General features: G+C 42.0%; 1 protein-coding gene across 8 annotated transcripts in view; it reads left to right on the top strand.

Moving 5' to 3' along the window:
- Positions 1–16,175, top strand: part of TEAD4 (TEA domain transcription factor 4) — a 55,895-nt gene extending 39,720 nt beyond the window's left edge. For 6 of the 8 annotated variants that reach the window (XM_064463346.1, XM_064463329.1, XM_064463352.1 and 3 more), the window contains 6 exons: positions 324–454; positions 1,422–1,595; positions 11,439–11,579; positions 13,058–13,210; positions 14,466–14,636; positions 15,939–16,175. In XM_064463346.1, the coding sequence (XP_064319416.1) occupies positions 324–454; positions 1,422–1,595; positions 11,439–11,579; positions 13,058–13,210; positions 14,466–14,594 (728 nt within the window). In that variant the 3' untranslated portion in view covers positions 14,595–14,636; positions 15,939–16,175. The remainder of the gene's footprint in view (positions 1–323; positions 455–1,421; positions 1,596–11,438; positions 11,580–13,057; positions 13,211–14,465; positions 14,637–15,938) is intronic. The other 2 variants (XM_064463318.1, XM_064463370.1) reach the window with 1 other exon arrangement.
- Positions 16,176–17,406: the final 1,231 nt, after the last annotated feature.

The following is a 17,406-nucleotide window of genomic DNA, read 5'->3' on the forward strand; positions in this document are numbered from 1 at the left end:
ACACTAAAGCATTTTATTTCACTGCTCATTTAGGGCTCAATCTAGGTCCTCTTAAAGTTGCTGAACATGTTTTCTCTGGTGTTAAAAACAGGTAGATTGTCTTTTGCATCATTACCAACCCTGACAGTGCTGTCTTAGCAGAGCGTAACTGACAAGCCATTTAGAGCACAGGTAGAGTGAAGACCTTGTGAATGGTGTTTTTGCATGATGACTGAAGTCATAAGAAAAAGTAATTAGTCAGCTTTGACAACAGGTACTTTACTGGAAAGCTATTACCAACTTTTCTCTTTCTAAATTTTGTTATATAAATCCTGTGTGCATAGGGTTTGAGTCTCCTACTGGCCTCTCATCTTCCCCATCAGCACCAGCTTGGCAAGGACGAAGGGTTGCTAGCTCCAAACTTTGGATGTTAGAATTCTCTGCGTTCTTGGAACAACAACAAGACCAAGACACAGTAAGATATACACCTGACTTCCACCCCTCATTAACTTTCAATCTTCAGGTAGCTCCTGTTCATCATGGATATCTTACACTACTCTGTGTGTATGGAAATATTTGCTTTATTGCTCTACTGAGAATAGAAAGCCATCTCTGGGAAGCACAAGATATCCTTCTCTTAGAGGACAGAATTGCCTATAGCGATATAGCCAGCTCTGTGCCATGTGCTTCTGGCCCCCCTTTCTAGGGTCATAGATGTTCACTTATCAGGGCTCAAGCCACTGAGGTCATAAGACAGTGGTACAGCCCCTGCTGAGCTATTCTAGCTGTCCTGTTCAGCCTTGGAGGACAGACCCAGAATCAGGTGATAGTAAGATCATATGAAGCCACATATCTCTCTAGTGTGCTGGGAACTTAAATCTGGAGGCAACTGGGATGAATTTACATCAATGTATTTCCATGGTTTCATCTATAAAACAGAAGTAATAAGATTTGCCTGTCTCACTAAACCTTGTGATACTGCATCTTGAGACATACATTGGTGATAAGCCAGTAGCATTTCCTCTGTCTGAGATAGGAAAATTCAGAAAGATGACAGTATTTGGCTAGTACTTTGCTGTGGGATTTCATGCAGCTCTTCACAGGACAGGAACACTGATGTTTGAGTGATCTGTGACAGGTAAAACTCTGTATCTCAGGTTATTTCAGTCTATATTGCAGCCACATGAAGCAATGGTGGAGGAGTGAATGCAGTTAAAAAACCAACAATAATGTTTCAGGAGAAGCAAGAAGCATGGATGTATTGGTAGGAGATAAATAACAGCATGAGCTGCTATTAGCAGAGATATTTCTGCTAATAGTTCTCCTCTTTTAAAAAGTGCTATCAAATCTTCAGGGACTTCCAGCAGTCCTCTGTGAAGAATCATGAATGTTCAGTATATACTGGACAATTTCCTAATTCCATGTTTTTCCTCTTCTTGCAGTATAACAAACACCTGTTTGTGCACATTGGGCAGTCAAGCCCCAGCTACAATGACCCCTACCTCGAGGCAGTGGATATCCGGCAGATCTATGACAAGTTCCCTGAGAAAAAAGGGGGCCTGAAGGAACTCTTTGAAAGGGGTCCAGCTAATGCCTTCTTCCTTGTCAAATTCTGGGTAAGGGAAGGACCCTTTGTAGGGTACCCATTTGCTATGAAGTTCTCACTTTAAAAGCGATGCTTCGCTAGCTGTTAGAAGACTGCTGCTTCCCGACAAATTTTCCTTGTGCAGGCAACTTCATACAGTCACAACTGTCACTGGAGATCTTTCCTTGACTGCACAAGGCCCTCATTCAGGCCTGGAGCAAGATGTACCTTTCATAATGTCATCTGGAGAGCTGTTCTTGACTAGTGACTGGAGATTTTATTTGCTAATGGTGACTTGGGCCCTTTAAAACTTATTTAGGTATAAGAGAAGAATTCAGAGGAAATTATTCTCTGCGTAGTCTTATGTGTTCACTTCTGTGTTGAGTAACTTCTCAGTCAGAGGCAATATTTTCCAATCTCTTCTCCTATCTCATTAGCTTGCATTTTATGTTATCCAAGTACTAATAATTTACAGATGCATATTTACTGCAGGCACATGGACAGACAAAAGATAAGAGAGACATATAATGAAATTGGCTTATACTGATAATATGTAACTGAAATGACTTCTGGTAAGTTGGCAGAAATCAGCCTGGCAAAAGCCTACTCACTCAATTTGGATTTTTGTGAGTTAGCTGAAATTTGCACAAACGGTGCCATTGTTCTTTAGGGTACAAACAAAATAGTTTTGCTGATCAATATTATCATAGGTATTACAAGATTAAAAATAAAAGCAGCTTGGGGCAGTTGCACACTAGATGGCTGAGGGAATGTGTAATGGGATTTGGAGCCTTTCACCTTGAGTTTACCACTTAGAATTCAACCCCAGGTCAGGAGTGAGATGGTGAGAAATGAGCTTTCATTTCTCATACTCTTCATAAAAACTGGCACTAGAAAGCCTCTTAACTGGTGCTTTCAGAAGAAACAGTTAACTTACATGCCTTGAAATGCAACTTCCCAGCTGTCCCAAGCCTAGCCTTTCCATAACTAAGCTGGAGAATGTTGGCTGGGAGTCTGCTGTTCAAGTGTCTGGTGCTTAGAGCGTTAGTTATTGGTCATTCTTGGAGACACATAATTACTTTTACTACCTGCAGACTGTGCTACTGAGCTGGGTCCCTCATGGAATTAGCCTCTGTCAGAGTACAACAAAGCCTGTTTGGGAAGGTTGAAACAAAAATTAAAAGACTAGTGTTATTCTGGGTGAAAGATAAATACTTGGGAGAGACAGCAGCACCTTGCTGAGAAGGGTATCCTTTGGCAAAATTTGGGTAGTGACTGGCCTGCTAAGAACTGTCTGGAAAAGGAAACAAGTCTGATGTGACAAAAGAAAGGGAAAAGAATAAGAGGAGATAGCTTCTAAGAAATGTGTTTTTTTTGGGAAAGCAGGAGCTGCAACAGCTGCCTCCTGCTGCGGAATAGGGATCCCAGGAAAGTCTTCATGTCAAGCTGAAGAGCACTGGCTCCTGTGTGGTATTTTGGAAGTTTCAGTAACCAAAAGGAAGAGCTTAGAAGGGAGACATTATGTAGAGAGAATAAACACTTTGAATTCCTTGAGTTAAGAGGAGAGAAATCATAATGAAATTGTGATATAGTGCAACTATGATTTTATCTATCAAAACCGTTAGTGTGCCTTTGTGCTTGTGGGGTTTGGTTGGGGATTGTGTTTGCCTGGTTTTTAATATCAGAAGGATAAATGTGGCCTGTGCATCACATCAGACCAACCTGAGTTAGGCTTTTGAAGGATCTACATGGTGGTGTGTCATTAAGTTGGACTCTTTCTGGGCCCAAGTGAGGTGTCTGGTGTTCAGATGGTATAAACTCACTGAAATTTGGCTTGCGTACAGATGCAACATTGGATTTGAAACACCTTTAGTCCAATGTGTACATAATGCCCTGGGGCTCTGCATCTGTATGCTTACAATGACAGTGATATTTCTGAGCTTGATTTAATATTTTGACTTTCTAATTCTTTTTTGGGTACCCTTGCATTGTTGAATCCCATTTGGAGTTAACATCAGGTTTTACTGGTGGAAGCACTACAGGCTGTCACTTACAAATAAGCTAAGTTTACTTGTAAAGTTGTTGATTGAATGGAAGCTGCTAAGGCTCTTGAGAAGTAAATCATTCAGTCTTGTATTTGTTGCTCAGTGTGGACAGTAGCAGGGGGTGAAAACACAAGTCCTGGTGCCATATTCTGGATGAGAAATGATTGGAGCACTTATGATTTGGTCTGTGTTTCACAGGGATACTTACATTAATCCTGTTGTAAGATTTCAGCTAGGGTCTCTAAGGCAATACAACTAAAGTAGTTTAAAAAAACTTTTTTTTCTCCAGAAAACTTGGACTTCTTTAAAGAAAACTCCAAACCTTTTTGTTGCAAAACTTTATATTCAACATACCTGCAATATTGTGGTAATGCAGTCTGACACTTAAAGAAAGCATGTGAGCCATGCCTGTAATGCACTGTGCTGTACATGTCATGGGACTTCCTGAGTTTGGTGTATTGCAATAGATGTGTTTAGTGCAATCCCCCCACCAATAAACACTTTTCACAGATAAGGCAATGTGATTTCAAAAAAACAGTTTAAGAGATGAAAACTAGATTTCAGCTGAGATTTTTATACCCCTCTGCATTTGTATATCTTGGTAACAGTATATGCTAGGGTGCTTTTCATTTTGCTGCCTGATCACCCTGGACAAATATACTGTTGTCCAGCTATACAAATATACTGTTGATGTCCAAAGATGTGTTGGATAAAGCAATTACTACACTGTTGAATTTATAGCATCATTTTAGGATAAAAGTATTATCCAAAAGCAAATTACCAATAGCCCTAAACTTGGTAAGTAAAGTTAAATACTTGAAGGGGTGCTTTGAGATGTGGAGATATGACTTGGTTTGTCAAAGGTTCTGAATTGAAGTGGTGGTTGCAGGTGACAAAAGACTTACAAAATCAAGGCATTGAATTGGTTGGTTTTGTATATATGTAGTTTTAGGCTTGAAGAACCTGAGGCAGGAACCTGCCACTACTGCACTAAGTATTGAACATACCAGATGATCTGTTTTGCACCAGAAGCCTAACTCTAAACACCAAGGTTGGGGTTTCTTGACATCACTGATAGCTGTCAGTATCACTTAGGATCTAGTGGGACTGAGAAAGATATGTTCGTGTTTGTTCAGTGGTGCTTTAAATTATTTATACAGTCACAAAGAGTTAAAAGTTGATGAGTTTGTAACATAAGCAGTGTTCACAATTCTTCCTTGATTTTGGCATTGGGATTTTGATACAATGAACTAACTCTTGGATTTGGATTGGCAAGCTGTGTATGACATCTGTGTGACATTTCTCTGTGCTCCAAGTGCATTCTAACACACGACAATGAATGTGAGATGTTAGCCTCCCAACACATGGTCAGTGGCAGCTCTGCTCTTTTCCAGTGTAATATTATCTCTACCACCTGTTACTTGGTTCTCCCCATGAACTCCTCCTATATGCATCGTTATTAATAGTTTCGGGAAGAGGCTTCTTCAGGGCTTTGCACATTAGTAGAATGGTGCACTTGCATCTTAAGGCTTTCAGAAGTTGTGAGACTCTGGATGGAAGATAGAAAGAAAATGACAAACCAGGAACTCAGGACAGGCAGTACTTTGCCCAGAGCAGCCATCTGCAGAGGGGTGGATCGGGGGAATTGCTTGGGAGACCTTTCCTGCCAATGATGAATATATGTAGTAATTTCTTCCCCTCAGTGATAGGCAAGCTGTACTGGTCAAATCACTGTTTTCTTTCCAGTAAATGAATTATACTTTTGTGGAAGGGGCTGAAGGGGTGGGCTGGAGACTGCTGTCCTGCACTTGGCTTCTCTTCTGTACTAAGCAAATCCAGTCAAAACAGCAGCAGTGCAAATTCCCCTCGGCACCCTGCCCTGCCCACTGTATGCCTTCAACCCTGACCTAGCAGAAACTGCCTGGAGAGCAAGGAGATGGTTATTTAGTCTCCATGTCCATTCTGTCCTTGGCACTTCTGAGGCAGCAAACAATACAGCAGTAGCAACAGAGATTTTTGATCTTTGCATAGTTTTTTCTGAGAATGGATCTGACAGCCCATTAATTTCACCTGCAGTCACCAGCGCCACCTCCTAGCAGTTGTTATCTTATGTAAGGGGACTCTGTCAATCACACTTCTTTCACCAAAGTTATTTCCCACAGTGTTCAACAGTATAGAGATTGTTGGCAGCAAAAAGCAGATTGAAAGACTGAATTGCTGAGGGAATCTGTCTGCTGGGTGTCAAAATAACACAATCCCGGATGGCTAGCTACCCATACACAGCTACCCGTACTGTTGGCAATGCCTTCTATCTTTGGCTAGCTCAGAAGCTCTCCCCTTTCCCCTTTCTTAGAGGCTGAAGCTGCAGTGGCACAAATTTTGGACTGTTCTTAAAGAATTGTTTAGCATATGCCTTTCCACTGACCACATGGACCTGTGTGCAAGATATCAGCAAGCTATGGTTTCTCGTGCCATGTAATGCCATTTGGATTCTTGTCCAATCATTGCTTTTCAAAGTCTCAGATAAAGTGAAGACTGATTCTTAAAGGTCACCTTTCCCTCTGTCAAGAGTTTCAGAGAAATTTTGATTCACAGCCTTATCCTAGTGAGAATGAGGCCTTTCTTGGTAATCAGTTGTGAAACTCACTCCCACCAAAGATAAGACAAAAATCTTGGCTTAATATATCATTAGGACAGTGTACAATGCCAACTTTACTGAAAGTGTTTCTTCCTTGGGGCTGCAGAAGTTTAATGAAACACTTAAGCTCATCATGGCTGTTTTCAGCAGATCTGTTAAGAGACTTGGACCACTAATATGATTTTAAAAAGCAAAAGTAATACTAGCTTGTTAAGGGTTATTATGCCCTTCCCTGAAGAAAACCCTTCTCATAGGAACTCACAGGAATCTAGGCATGGCAGCCATAGCGTTTTTATATGTTAAGTTAAAAGCAGTAGCTCTCTTGGCCATTAGAGATCCCATGATGTGCAGTATGATTTAGTCCTGGTGCAATCCTAGGAATTTTAACTGCATCCGTTAGTGACTTACCTCAGTGTTCAGCTGATGTTTAGAAGTTAATTTGGCTATGGCAGATAACAGTGTTTTTCCTCAATTTTCTGCCTTATCTCCCTTCAGGAGGTAATCGTCTCCATAGAAGGGAAAGCTAACAGGTTGGAGTGCCACTCCTGAGTGGTTCTTTGGTCTCGTATTCATGTACATCATTGCCATTTTCAGTTTACATGAATAAACCAAGTTGCAAATAATTCAAAGGCAGATAGATATGTATGTGCTAAATAATCTCTGGTATGGGGGCAGTAACTTCCACAAGAGAGTGGGAACCAGCAGCTGTGAGTGAGTGAGTAGTTCTTACTAAGTACAGAGTATCTATCTGAGCTGCTGCAGCTCTATTCTGCAAATGTGAACTGGAGCCCTCAGCTAGCTGCTGCTGTCATTCCCTGGAGTTGCTGAAATTCCATGTTTATGGTGACAAAAGGAGGTGGGCACACAGCCCTTGTTGACTGACGACCCTAAGACATCTCTGACAGTGCTAGCCCATAATATGGGATCTGCTTTAGAATAAAAGGTGCAGTGTAAACATCAGGGAGTTCCAACATGACCCCCTTGCTTCACTGCAAGAGGGCTTTGAGTAACCTGAGTGTGCATAATGTTAGTGAATGGCAATGACTGCTTAATTCCAACAGTATTACCATAATTTTGCCCACTGCCAAATAGTTTAACATCTAATTCATCATCATTAACTAGTTCTGAAATTCTGCGGTCTGGTCTTTTGATGGGAGACTTGCCAAATTGTGGAGGCACCTAGAGTGGCTTCTTAGGGCTAATGAAGCTTTTCTCATGAAGTGGAACTACTAGTACCTTTCTGCTTTGCCTGATATTGACTGCACTTATTTTTTAATTTGCCATGAAGAGTTAAGGGGAATGTATCCTTAACTTTACTAATGAGACCCTGAAAGTGTTTCTCTGGGTCTGCAGTGAGGGCCTCCTCTCTGTTTATCTAGTAGTGGTCCGACCAAACTTCTGTGGTCTTGACCCTTTGTTCTTGATTCAGTGGGACAATTTCTTTGGAAAAGCGGAATTGGGTCCATACATTGTTTATCAGCCCCAAGGGAAATAGCTGAACATTATTGTGAAGGACTCCTAGCCTAGTTCCTCTTTGGAGAAGGGAAGGAATTCATTTTTATTCAGACAGATAGAGTATGGGACAAATAAACAATACAGTTAACTTGCATTGACATGTAAATGAGTATTACAGTAACTTAGTAAAAACCTAAACCAGGATAAAGTAGCATTGCTACTCTCCAATACATGTACATCTGTGGTGCAAAAAAAACCAACTGTAGTGGGGAAAAATTAATAGCAAGGACTTCAGCATGACCATAATAATTCACTTGGCAACCTGAATTATGATTAAGTGTGTTCCTTATCCCTATTAATACGTGTGCTACCAGGTTAAAGCTAGCCTGGATTTGCCCACATACACTACTCCAGTGTAGACAAACCATGGGAGCGTAACACTGCAATTACAGTAATTTAGGTGGTAATGACAATGTAAACACTTCCGATCTTCTTCTAGCTGTTGTTTCCAAGTTTTGTGCAAAAGTTTTCACTACCTCAGTGGTGCAAATGTGGACGATGTAAGATGATTTTTAAAAAACTTTAAAGTCAAATTGTTTTACTGATATATTTTAACACATGTGCCCAAATCTTTTATCAGCTCAGTGAGCAGGCAGAAAACTATGGGGACAAAAACCAATAAGTTGTTAAGAGAAGTCAGGAACCTATTGAGCTGGGATAAATAGGTTTGTGAAGCTACTTTCTCAGGAGAAGCAAACATGAGAATAAAATAATTGCCAGCTTTGTACAATTATCTCCTGATAAATCAGAGGATGCTCTTGAATATATAGTATGCAGGAGATCACAAATTTAGGAAAACATAAAGGGGTAAGTGCACAGCTAGTGTAAACTGGTATGAATGTATTATGCATGTAGGGCCAAGTGTATTCATGAGGGTTGAAAATCTGTCACTACTTTAGAAGGAGGGATTCTCCTTAGAAGGGGAAGTCAGAGAGAAGGTGGCAAGCCATTCTGACAAATGGACCTTCTTTCATCCAAAATCGATGGTGAAGATGGTACAACTGTTAAAGGTTTTTGTAGAATCTGTGGGAAACACAGTCATTTTGATGCGTGATTTGTGATCATGTATTTAAATACTGTGCTGTTATGCTCTCCATAAGAGCAGAGTGAGCAGAGTAAAAGCTGTATGTCCATCCCTAATGCTGCTAGTGTTGATGCTGACATTGAGGCATTGTGTCATCTTGCCTGGACCGAATCTTTGTCCCACTAGAATTATCTGAACGCTACAACTGCTAGCCTAGGAGATACCCCATGAGATGTATTGCCCACTGTACTTCATGAAAAATCTACCTTAAATCTGTCTTTCACTAGCTTCTGAGTTTGTACTTAAAAAAAAATAAATCATAGTAATTGGATTGTATTGGTTTGTTTGCTTGGATCTTCTGTGGCATCATTTATCTAACACAGATGGTAGTTTTCCTCTAGGTAGAAATATGTGTGCTCAATGGCAACAGTGGCAGCAGTGCCCCAGTGTTGTGCTAAGTGGAAAATGGAACTGGATTTTCTGAAACAAATGGGGAGATTTTGTTTTTATTTCCTTTACCACCTTCTCCTTCGCACACCTGAATCGGCAAGTTAACAGCCATGGGAATTGGATTGAATGGAAATACTGCACATTATTACATGGCTGCTTTTCCTGCTAGTGCTTTTGGCATCACTACTGGCAAAATGATGAATTTTTCTGTGACAGTAACTCTGTGTGATGGGAGCTGCTGGTGAGTGTTGTGGTACAAAGATGGCCCGGCCCAACTGTCTAGGGGCAAAACATTTAACTCAAAAGGAATGAAAACAAAGCATGGCTTCTAGTAGGTTGCTAGTTACTGCTGTAGTTACTCAAACCCAGCATTCACTAGAACAAGCAGCCGTGCCTTCTGCTTTCCCTATGGCTGCCCATCCTCACAACACATTCTTTGTCTGAACACATAAAAGTGTTTCTGAATCAGGTCAGGGAACTGATCCCACTGAGAACCAGCTGAGCAATTCTCTGTGAGCCTTGTAATAGGGCTACAGAAGCATTTGTGTCAGTACAGGAAGAATGGGGAGTCACAAACTGCTTTGGGACAATGAGACTGCTCTCTCTTGGCATTAGGACCAGCCTGGTATTATCAGACTACAACTCTGAGGTGCAGTTTCCCAAGAGGCTCAAGCCAACCTGGTAATGTGTTGCTATCAAACCAGGAAAAAGTCTTTGTGCCCTCAGCTTTGTGTGTCTTCTTACCTCTTTCAGCTCTGTGGGGATCCAAGTGAGCTTTATTGTCTGACTGAAAAGTAACCCACCAAAACCACAACAAAATTTGTTTTGGCTGGGATCAGCTCTCTCAGCTGGCTAACCATAGAGTTGTACAATTGCTAATGGTGGCACAAAGGCAGCAGCAAGCTTGTGTGGCTACAGATGGGGAGAAGGCTGAACTGACACTTTCTAGATTGACTTAAACCTCTTATGAAATTGCTACTTAAGAGAAATAAGTAAATAAGAAATAAGTATTATCTCGTGGAAGAGAAGAGATGGGTATTTTGTATGGCAAAGAAAAGGGGCGTTCATCATTGAGGCAGTCCAATTCCAAGGCTAGCATTGCTTGTCCTAAGCCCTACTCTAGACCTCAAATAAATCTTCACTGACATTGGCTAAAAAAGCAGTGCTAGAATGGCATCTAATGCAGTCCTATTCACACTGTATCCTCTGTAGCAGGAATACTTTCTTCAGTTTCTTGTTTCCCTCAGATCAGCAGGAAGAATAGAATAGTCTGAAGCAGCCTATGGGAACTGGTCACTGCTTTTCTGCTGCTGTAAGCTAGCACCTGGGCTTGTGGAGTACAGAGAAGCTCTACCCTTTCAGTTTTGGAAGGGAGGAAGTAGAGCTGGGCATTCCCACACACCCTTTCTCTTTTTAGACCTTAAGGGGACCACCTCTTTTTTTTCATAAGTGTGGTTTGAATGACCCCTGGTGGAAGCTTCAGACAGCCAGGATTTTTAGGAGTTAGGTCCCAACATGAGGCTTCAGCTGGCCAACCTTAGGCACCCACATTTGAAAACTGGCTGCTAATGAAGATGGGTTTATGTTCGGGTGGAACTGGGCTGGATTCGTCTGCAACCTACATTCCTTATGTTGCATTCTGTCTACTTATGTTCTTCATATCGTAGTACCTGAGCCGCGTGTGTGTGTGTGTACTCACACTCCTCCTTTCTGCTCTGTCTCTTCCCCTTACCTGCACATCCAGGGTGGAGAAGCTTTATTACAGTTGCTGTATCCCTTATTTTTCTTTCTTATGAGGCAGCCCAGTCTAGCCTGTCTGTTGCATTGCTCTGTCTCCACAGTGCTCTCCTGTCTGCTTTCCACATGCTCTGTGAGTGCCTCCATGCTGTCCTGGCACAGTTCAGTTGTGGTAAATATCTATCAGCTAAGGCAAGGGGCTGTGTCATGTATTTTTAATGTTAAGAGGATATTCCACCAGATTTCCCCAATGTGTGCAAATTCCCACCACCATTTTCTGAAGCAGGAACTGGATTTTAGTGCACGCTCCTCAGATTTCCCCTGCTTGCTTGATGCATATTGATCTGCTTATGGAGCTTTGGACCTTACAGTCTTGGCTACACAAAACCCCTTTAGGTAATGGTGAAAAAACACTACAACCATCTATTGATAAACATGTATTTGTTTTGCTTTGTTTTTTGGCAGGCTGATTTGAACACCAATATTGAAGATGAATCCAGATCTTTCTATGGTGTTTCCAGCCAGTATGAGAGCCCAGAAAACATGGTCATTACCTGTTCCACCAAAGTGTGTTCCTTTGGAAAGCAGGTGGTCGAGAAAGTGGAGGTAAGGACCAGACACCCAGGTGCAAGGTTATCCCTGGCTGCTGTTTTATAATTTCAAGTATTTGCATCCTGCGAATGTCTCAAGGCACAATATATCCCATGCTTGTTGTCAGGGAGATGAATGCCATAGATTATGATTTCTGAGACATACAGGTGTAAGATTGCTGCAGCCTGCAACACAGCCTTGCCTCAGGACTTCATTGAAGGTCTAGTGTACCGTCTGCTATTTTTTTTTTTCCTTAAACCTCAGTTTCTGAAGACATGCAAATATGTAAGACTCTCAGCTCTGATGATTCTCTGGGTTTCTTGGGGGAGCAAAGAAAAGCTAGGAAACCTGGACCCTTGGTTTGTAGTTCAGAAAGGTGAAAGCAAATAGGCAACACCTCACTCTCATCCATGTTTTTAAACAGATCATTTATAGATATATAGACTATAGCCACTAATTGACTGTAATAATTTACATACTATAATCTTTTGATTTTATGAGGCTTATCTTAGTGTTTGTACACTTACACCTCGAGCAACAGTGGAACTGCATAATTATGCATATATCTGGCATGAAAAAAATTCTTTCTGATGCCACATTTAGCTGCTAAGGTTGCTGCTCTGATGTGCTTCCTGCTGCTTTTCCTCGGGGAGCCTTTAGATGCAGTAGGAGTGGCTGTGTGCAGAATACCAGGTGTTCTTGTGCCAGCAGTCAGTTCAAGCTACATGCTTCCCCAAGACCTGTCTCCAGCCATATGATAGATGTGCCTGAAGTCTGGTTATGTATTTGCATAATGGGATAGATAGGCCAAAGAAAGGTGTCATGGTGCATAGAAAAGGAGACCAAGCTCTTGGAGTGAAAAGAAGTAATGGGCATTTAAGAGTCTGCTGTGACATGATAGAATCCAACCTCAGCTTCTGTTCAAAGGAAGATGAAATATACAGGAGCCAAAATGTGAACAAAAAAGCCCCCCTCTGTGTAACATTGGCCACACCCTCTCCTAAGGGGGAGCAGAGATACTATGTTGTCTCTCACAGGTACCAGAAGGCTTTAGTCCTTTCCAGCTGTGAAGCATCCTGAGCGTACGATTACCATCATTACTAGGAGCTTCCCGGTCTTGCTAAAGCAGCAGTTTTTAAATTTTTCAGTTTATCCACACCTAATATTTTTCCAGTAGAGATGCAGACCATAGCATAACTGACAACTGGTCTGCTTCTCTTAGTTACCATTCACAGCTCCTTGGCAGTCTGCTGCTCGTAAATAGGAACCCACTGTTCTAATGAAAAAGAAATCAATCCGAAGAAATTAGAGGGCTCAAGGAGACTGACTTTGGAGCGAAGTACTGTAGAGGAGTGATTAATTAGCTCATTACTGTTCGTAAAATTACTTGAAAATGCCATTGTAATTTTTCTGTCCTGAGTTCCTTTATGTGATTAATGCTACTAACATTACAACATTAGCTCCATATGCCCTTTTTGTGTTTTACATTGCAGACAGAGTATGCACGCTATGAAAATGGACACTATTCCTATCGCATTCACCGTTCCCCTCTCTGCGAATACATGATAAACTTCATTCATAAACTCAAGCACCTTCCTGAGAAGTATATGATGAACAGTGTGCTGGAGAACTTTACTATCTTACAGGTGGGCTTTCAACTGTTTTTGTTGGAGCTTGGAAAGCCCCATGCAGGAATTCACTGTTGTGAGTCAAAGCAGATTTCCTTTTACAGCTCAGCAGCTAATTGAACTTAGTATCTCTCACATGTATTGTACCTCAAGACCATTTATGGAGCTCTAGAGATAGTAACTTATGCAGAGAAGCAGCAGAAGAATTTGAGAGGCTTCAGTAAGAGAGGAAAAAATGGAAGGATAAAGGGAGTACTTATGAGGCAGAGAGATAAGGGAAGGAAAAGGACACAAAAGTCAGTGAAGGAAATGCTCATTCCACTATTGGATGAACATTGAGGTCCTTTCTGTGCCCTGGCCCTTTTTGCAAGGCAAACAAAATCCCAAGAGCACTGTTAAGTGACTCTCTAACTCTGGCATGGGAAGAATTCTTCACTGACCTGGTAGGGAAAAAAAAAGTGTTTTTTTCAGGACCATCCTGAACCTGGAAAGAATATGGAGGCATGTAAAGGAAGGGGCATGTTGGGGGAAGCTCTGTGACATCTTCATGAATCACTGCAACCTGTAGGTAGGGCAGTACTACAAGGCTACAGCAACTAGATTTGCATTAGTGTCTATGTTATACCAGAAGCCTTTCCAGGCTCAGATGCAGCCTAAATTGGGGAAGAGGGCAAAGACAGCCTAAAAGGTGGATTTCCCTAATGGACTGAGTTCTGTGCTCGCCTCTACAAGATGCGTCACAGATCTTCATGCAGAGAACCTGAGGTTGGGTAAGTAGAAGAGATGCTAGAGGCTATATGAAAGAATGGGTATAAAGTGGTCTTCATTTCATCCTCTGGAGATCTTGTGGGACTCCAGGCAACTCATTTCACTGCTGTGGCTCAGGTACCTCAGCTATAAAACAAGGCTTTAATGTCCTCACACTATATTAACCTTACACAAAGTTAATATCATACTTCACAGGGCTTTAGAAGGCTTTACTCTTTCATGTTTGTACTAAGATCTTTAGCATCTGGAAGAAGAGAAGAGTATAAATGTTAAGAGTTTTTGTAGATGAGGAAAACAATGAAGGGGGCAGGGACAGAGAGATGGAAGGCCTGTGTGCTGTGCTGTAATCTTCACTGTAAGCTGTAACTGCTTTCTGCAGGTTTCATTCCTCAGTCAGGCCAGCTCTTGCTATAAGTTTTATGAACAAAGTTATCATATAGTTACAGTTCCTCTGGGGCTTTATGTTTTGAGTAATCTCATGTCCTTCTCTTACCTCCTGTCACAGAGAGACATGTCATATGGGTGCTGGCACAGCCTTTTATGCATTGCATTGCAGTCTTGCTCCCTGAGCAGCAGGCTGAACATTTTCTACCCCCCACTCCCCACTCTGGAGCTGAAAAATGGTCATGCTTAATGCAAAACATGCTGCCAGTCCTCAGTCCTACCAAATTCTGAGGCAAGTCTAATTATATTTTTCTAGACCCTTTCATGAGCTTAGATACCCCTAATCTCACAAGCATGATTTATCTTGCTTTGCACTTTGGTCTGGATCTAGCCCTCCAACATTTCAGAGCTCATTTTTCAGACAAGACTGGTGCTTTACAACACCTGGATGTCTATAACTCACCACAGCCTGCAGAAGGAAAGAGAAGGGTTAGTTCAGCTGCAGACCTAATTGTAAAGTAAGAAAAGAAAACAAAGTAGACCAAAATCGGGCTGGTAAAGTTAATAAGCATTTCTGAAAACAGCTATTTTCTTTCTATTTTCACAAGAATGGTTGGGCTTTGGTACAGGTCAAGCCTCCAGCTGGTATGTTTTATTTCTGCAATTGAGTTGGTGCTACTGCTGATAAATATGTACCTCCTCCAGCTGGAGAGAACTGCCTGAAGCTTTAGCTATGGCACAAACTCAGATGACAATAATGTGCAAAGCTGTGTAGTGTCAGAGAAAGGGAAGCTGATCTAGGAGCTCTGGGTACAACATTTTGCTTGTCCCTGCCATGTAGTGTAGGCAGTGCGTGCTTTTGAAACTAGGACAACGCTGTTCCATCACCATGCTGCTGACACTGAGTCGCATGGCAGAGAAGCTAAGGTTCCTGAGGGACCATAGAAAAATAAATGGAAAAAAGGAGCTTCTGAAAGAATGCTTTAGTGTAGCAGCCATCCTTCTCCTGACACCTCCAGTGTATGGAATGGGAGGAGTAATGGAGTCAAACCTATAAGTCTCTTGTGAAATGAGTTATACTCTATAATCCTCGTGGTCTGTATCTACCACTGACAAGCAGGAGTAGATGGAAGGAAAGAACTGTTCATGGCTGTGATATATCAACACATACATGAGCAGAAATGGATGTGCCACAGGAGGTGGCCTCTCTCTACCCAACAGAGGAAGAAGAGATTTTTCTGTGAAACGCTCGCTCTCTGCTGAAATCTGCAACACCAGGGGGTGGGGACTGGAGGACCTAGTGGACCTGCTTCCACTTATGTGGTCACTGCCTGGTCACAGCTTTCTGTTCTCCACAGTGAACTCTGGTCACCTCCCTGTCTCTTCACTGCACTGTAGTCCTGATGCTGCAAAAGTCCTTTGCTTGGGTGTGTGGGCACAAAGATTGGGGGTTGTGGTGGCCGAGCTGTGTATCATTGCTGCTGTTCTCTGTTCTTTGCCTATTACTAACTTTTTGCTTTATGTTAAATGTGTTGGAATATGTAAGCAGAGAAACAGCAGTTGCCATCTCAGCTTCTTCTCCTTTTCTGTCTAGGTTGTGACAAACAGGGACACACAGGAGACCTTGCTGTGCATAGCATACGTTTTTGAGGTGTCAACTAGTGACCATGGCGCCCAGCATCACATCTACCGGCTGGTGAAGGACTAGAGACTCTCTGCCCTGAGTTGTCTATGGGATGCATGTCTAAGAAAAAAGCCCGTGTTTGAACAACCCCTGCCCCCTCATACCAAACTGAAAAATAAACCGCAGATATTGTGTATTTTCAGAAAAGCACCTCTGAGCTGTTTTGTGATTGACAGGGTCAAACAAGTTTGTATCTCCAGGTTTGCACAACTGAGGAAAACAGTTGGAGTCAAGGAAACAGGCAAATAACTGCTTAAGGGTTTTACCACAAACAGCACCCTGTGGAATGTATTTCCCACAGAGCACACACAGGGTGTGAACATACACTTAAAAGGAGTGGTATGCACTTGGGCATACAGGTAGGGCAATGGCAGCAGCTGCCGTAAGTTTGACCACTTAGGAACAGCTTGAAAATATTCATGCTACATCTGGTCTGAGTGAGTGCACTCATGCATTCATTTGTAGGCCAACACATGCACAGATATGCTTACCATACAATTATATAGATGTAAGGTAGACATGTGTGGGCACATACATGTGTATGGGGATTGCACATATAACCTACATATCTGTCTGTCTAGATGTCCACCTTAGCAGGTGTGCAGTCACAGGCTCCTTCAACCTTCCTCCTGTTGGAGGCTAGATACTGTTTCCCTCTCTTCTGTGCATGATAGTGAAAGACCAAACTTTCTTTTGCCTTTTAAATGAAGTTATGCTTAGAAAATTGGATGTCAGCAGTTAGCACTGCTCAGGGAGCTAGACTCTGCTCTTTTCTTGCATGCCAGCAGAATACTGTTAGCAAGATCAAATTGTTCCACATGTTAGTTGCAGACAGTGAGGCACACAAGTATTGCAAAAAATGGCATTTGGCCAGCAAATGGCAGGAAAAGGATGAGAGAGAATAGTGAAAAGAGGTTAGCTTTCCATGTTTCTAAAGCAATCAAACAGTGTCTCTGCTTTACTTGTAAACTGAGGTTGCTTACTCAAGAGTCACTGAGAGGCAACAATCTTGGTCCCCACAATGCTGTGGATATGGGGGAAGATCCAGCCATTCATGCTACTCTGAGGGGAGAGGTGGGTTGCATGATGCTCTCAGCAGCCACTGAGCAGGCAATTTATTGGGTGGCCAGGCACAGTCCTGTGGCACAGATTTGGATATATGGTGTTACATATCCTCTTTCCACAATGCATCACAACACCTTAGGAATCAATTCTCACACTTATTTCAGATATTTCTGTCCTTGTATTTTTGGCATAGAGAAAAGTACTTATGGGTATTTGAGGGATCTGAGATTCTGTCAGAGCTCAAGGGTTTATTAGAACGCAAGAAGGTGAGGGCTTCAGCCACACACAGATGAAATCGTACTTCTTTCGAGAA

The sequence above is a fragment of the Phalacrocorax carbo genome, chromosome 1 (genome assembly GCF_963921805.1).
Source record: "Phalacrocorax carbo chromosome 1, bPhaCar2.1, whole genome shotgun sequence".
NCBI classification, from domain to species: Eukaryota; Metazoa; Chordata; class Aves; order Suliformes; family Phalacrocoracidae; genus Phalacrocorax; species Phalacrocorax carbo.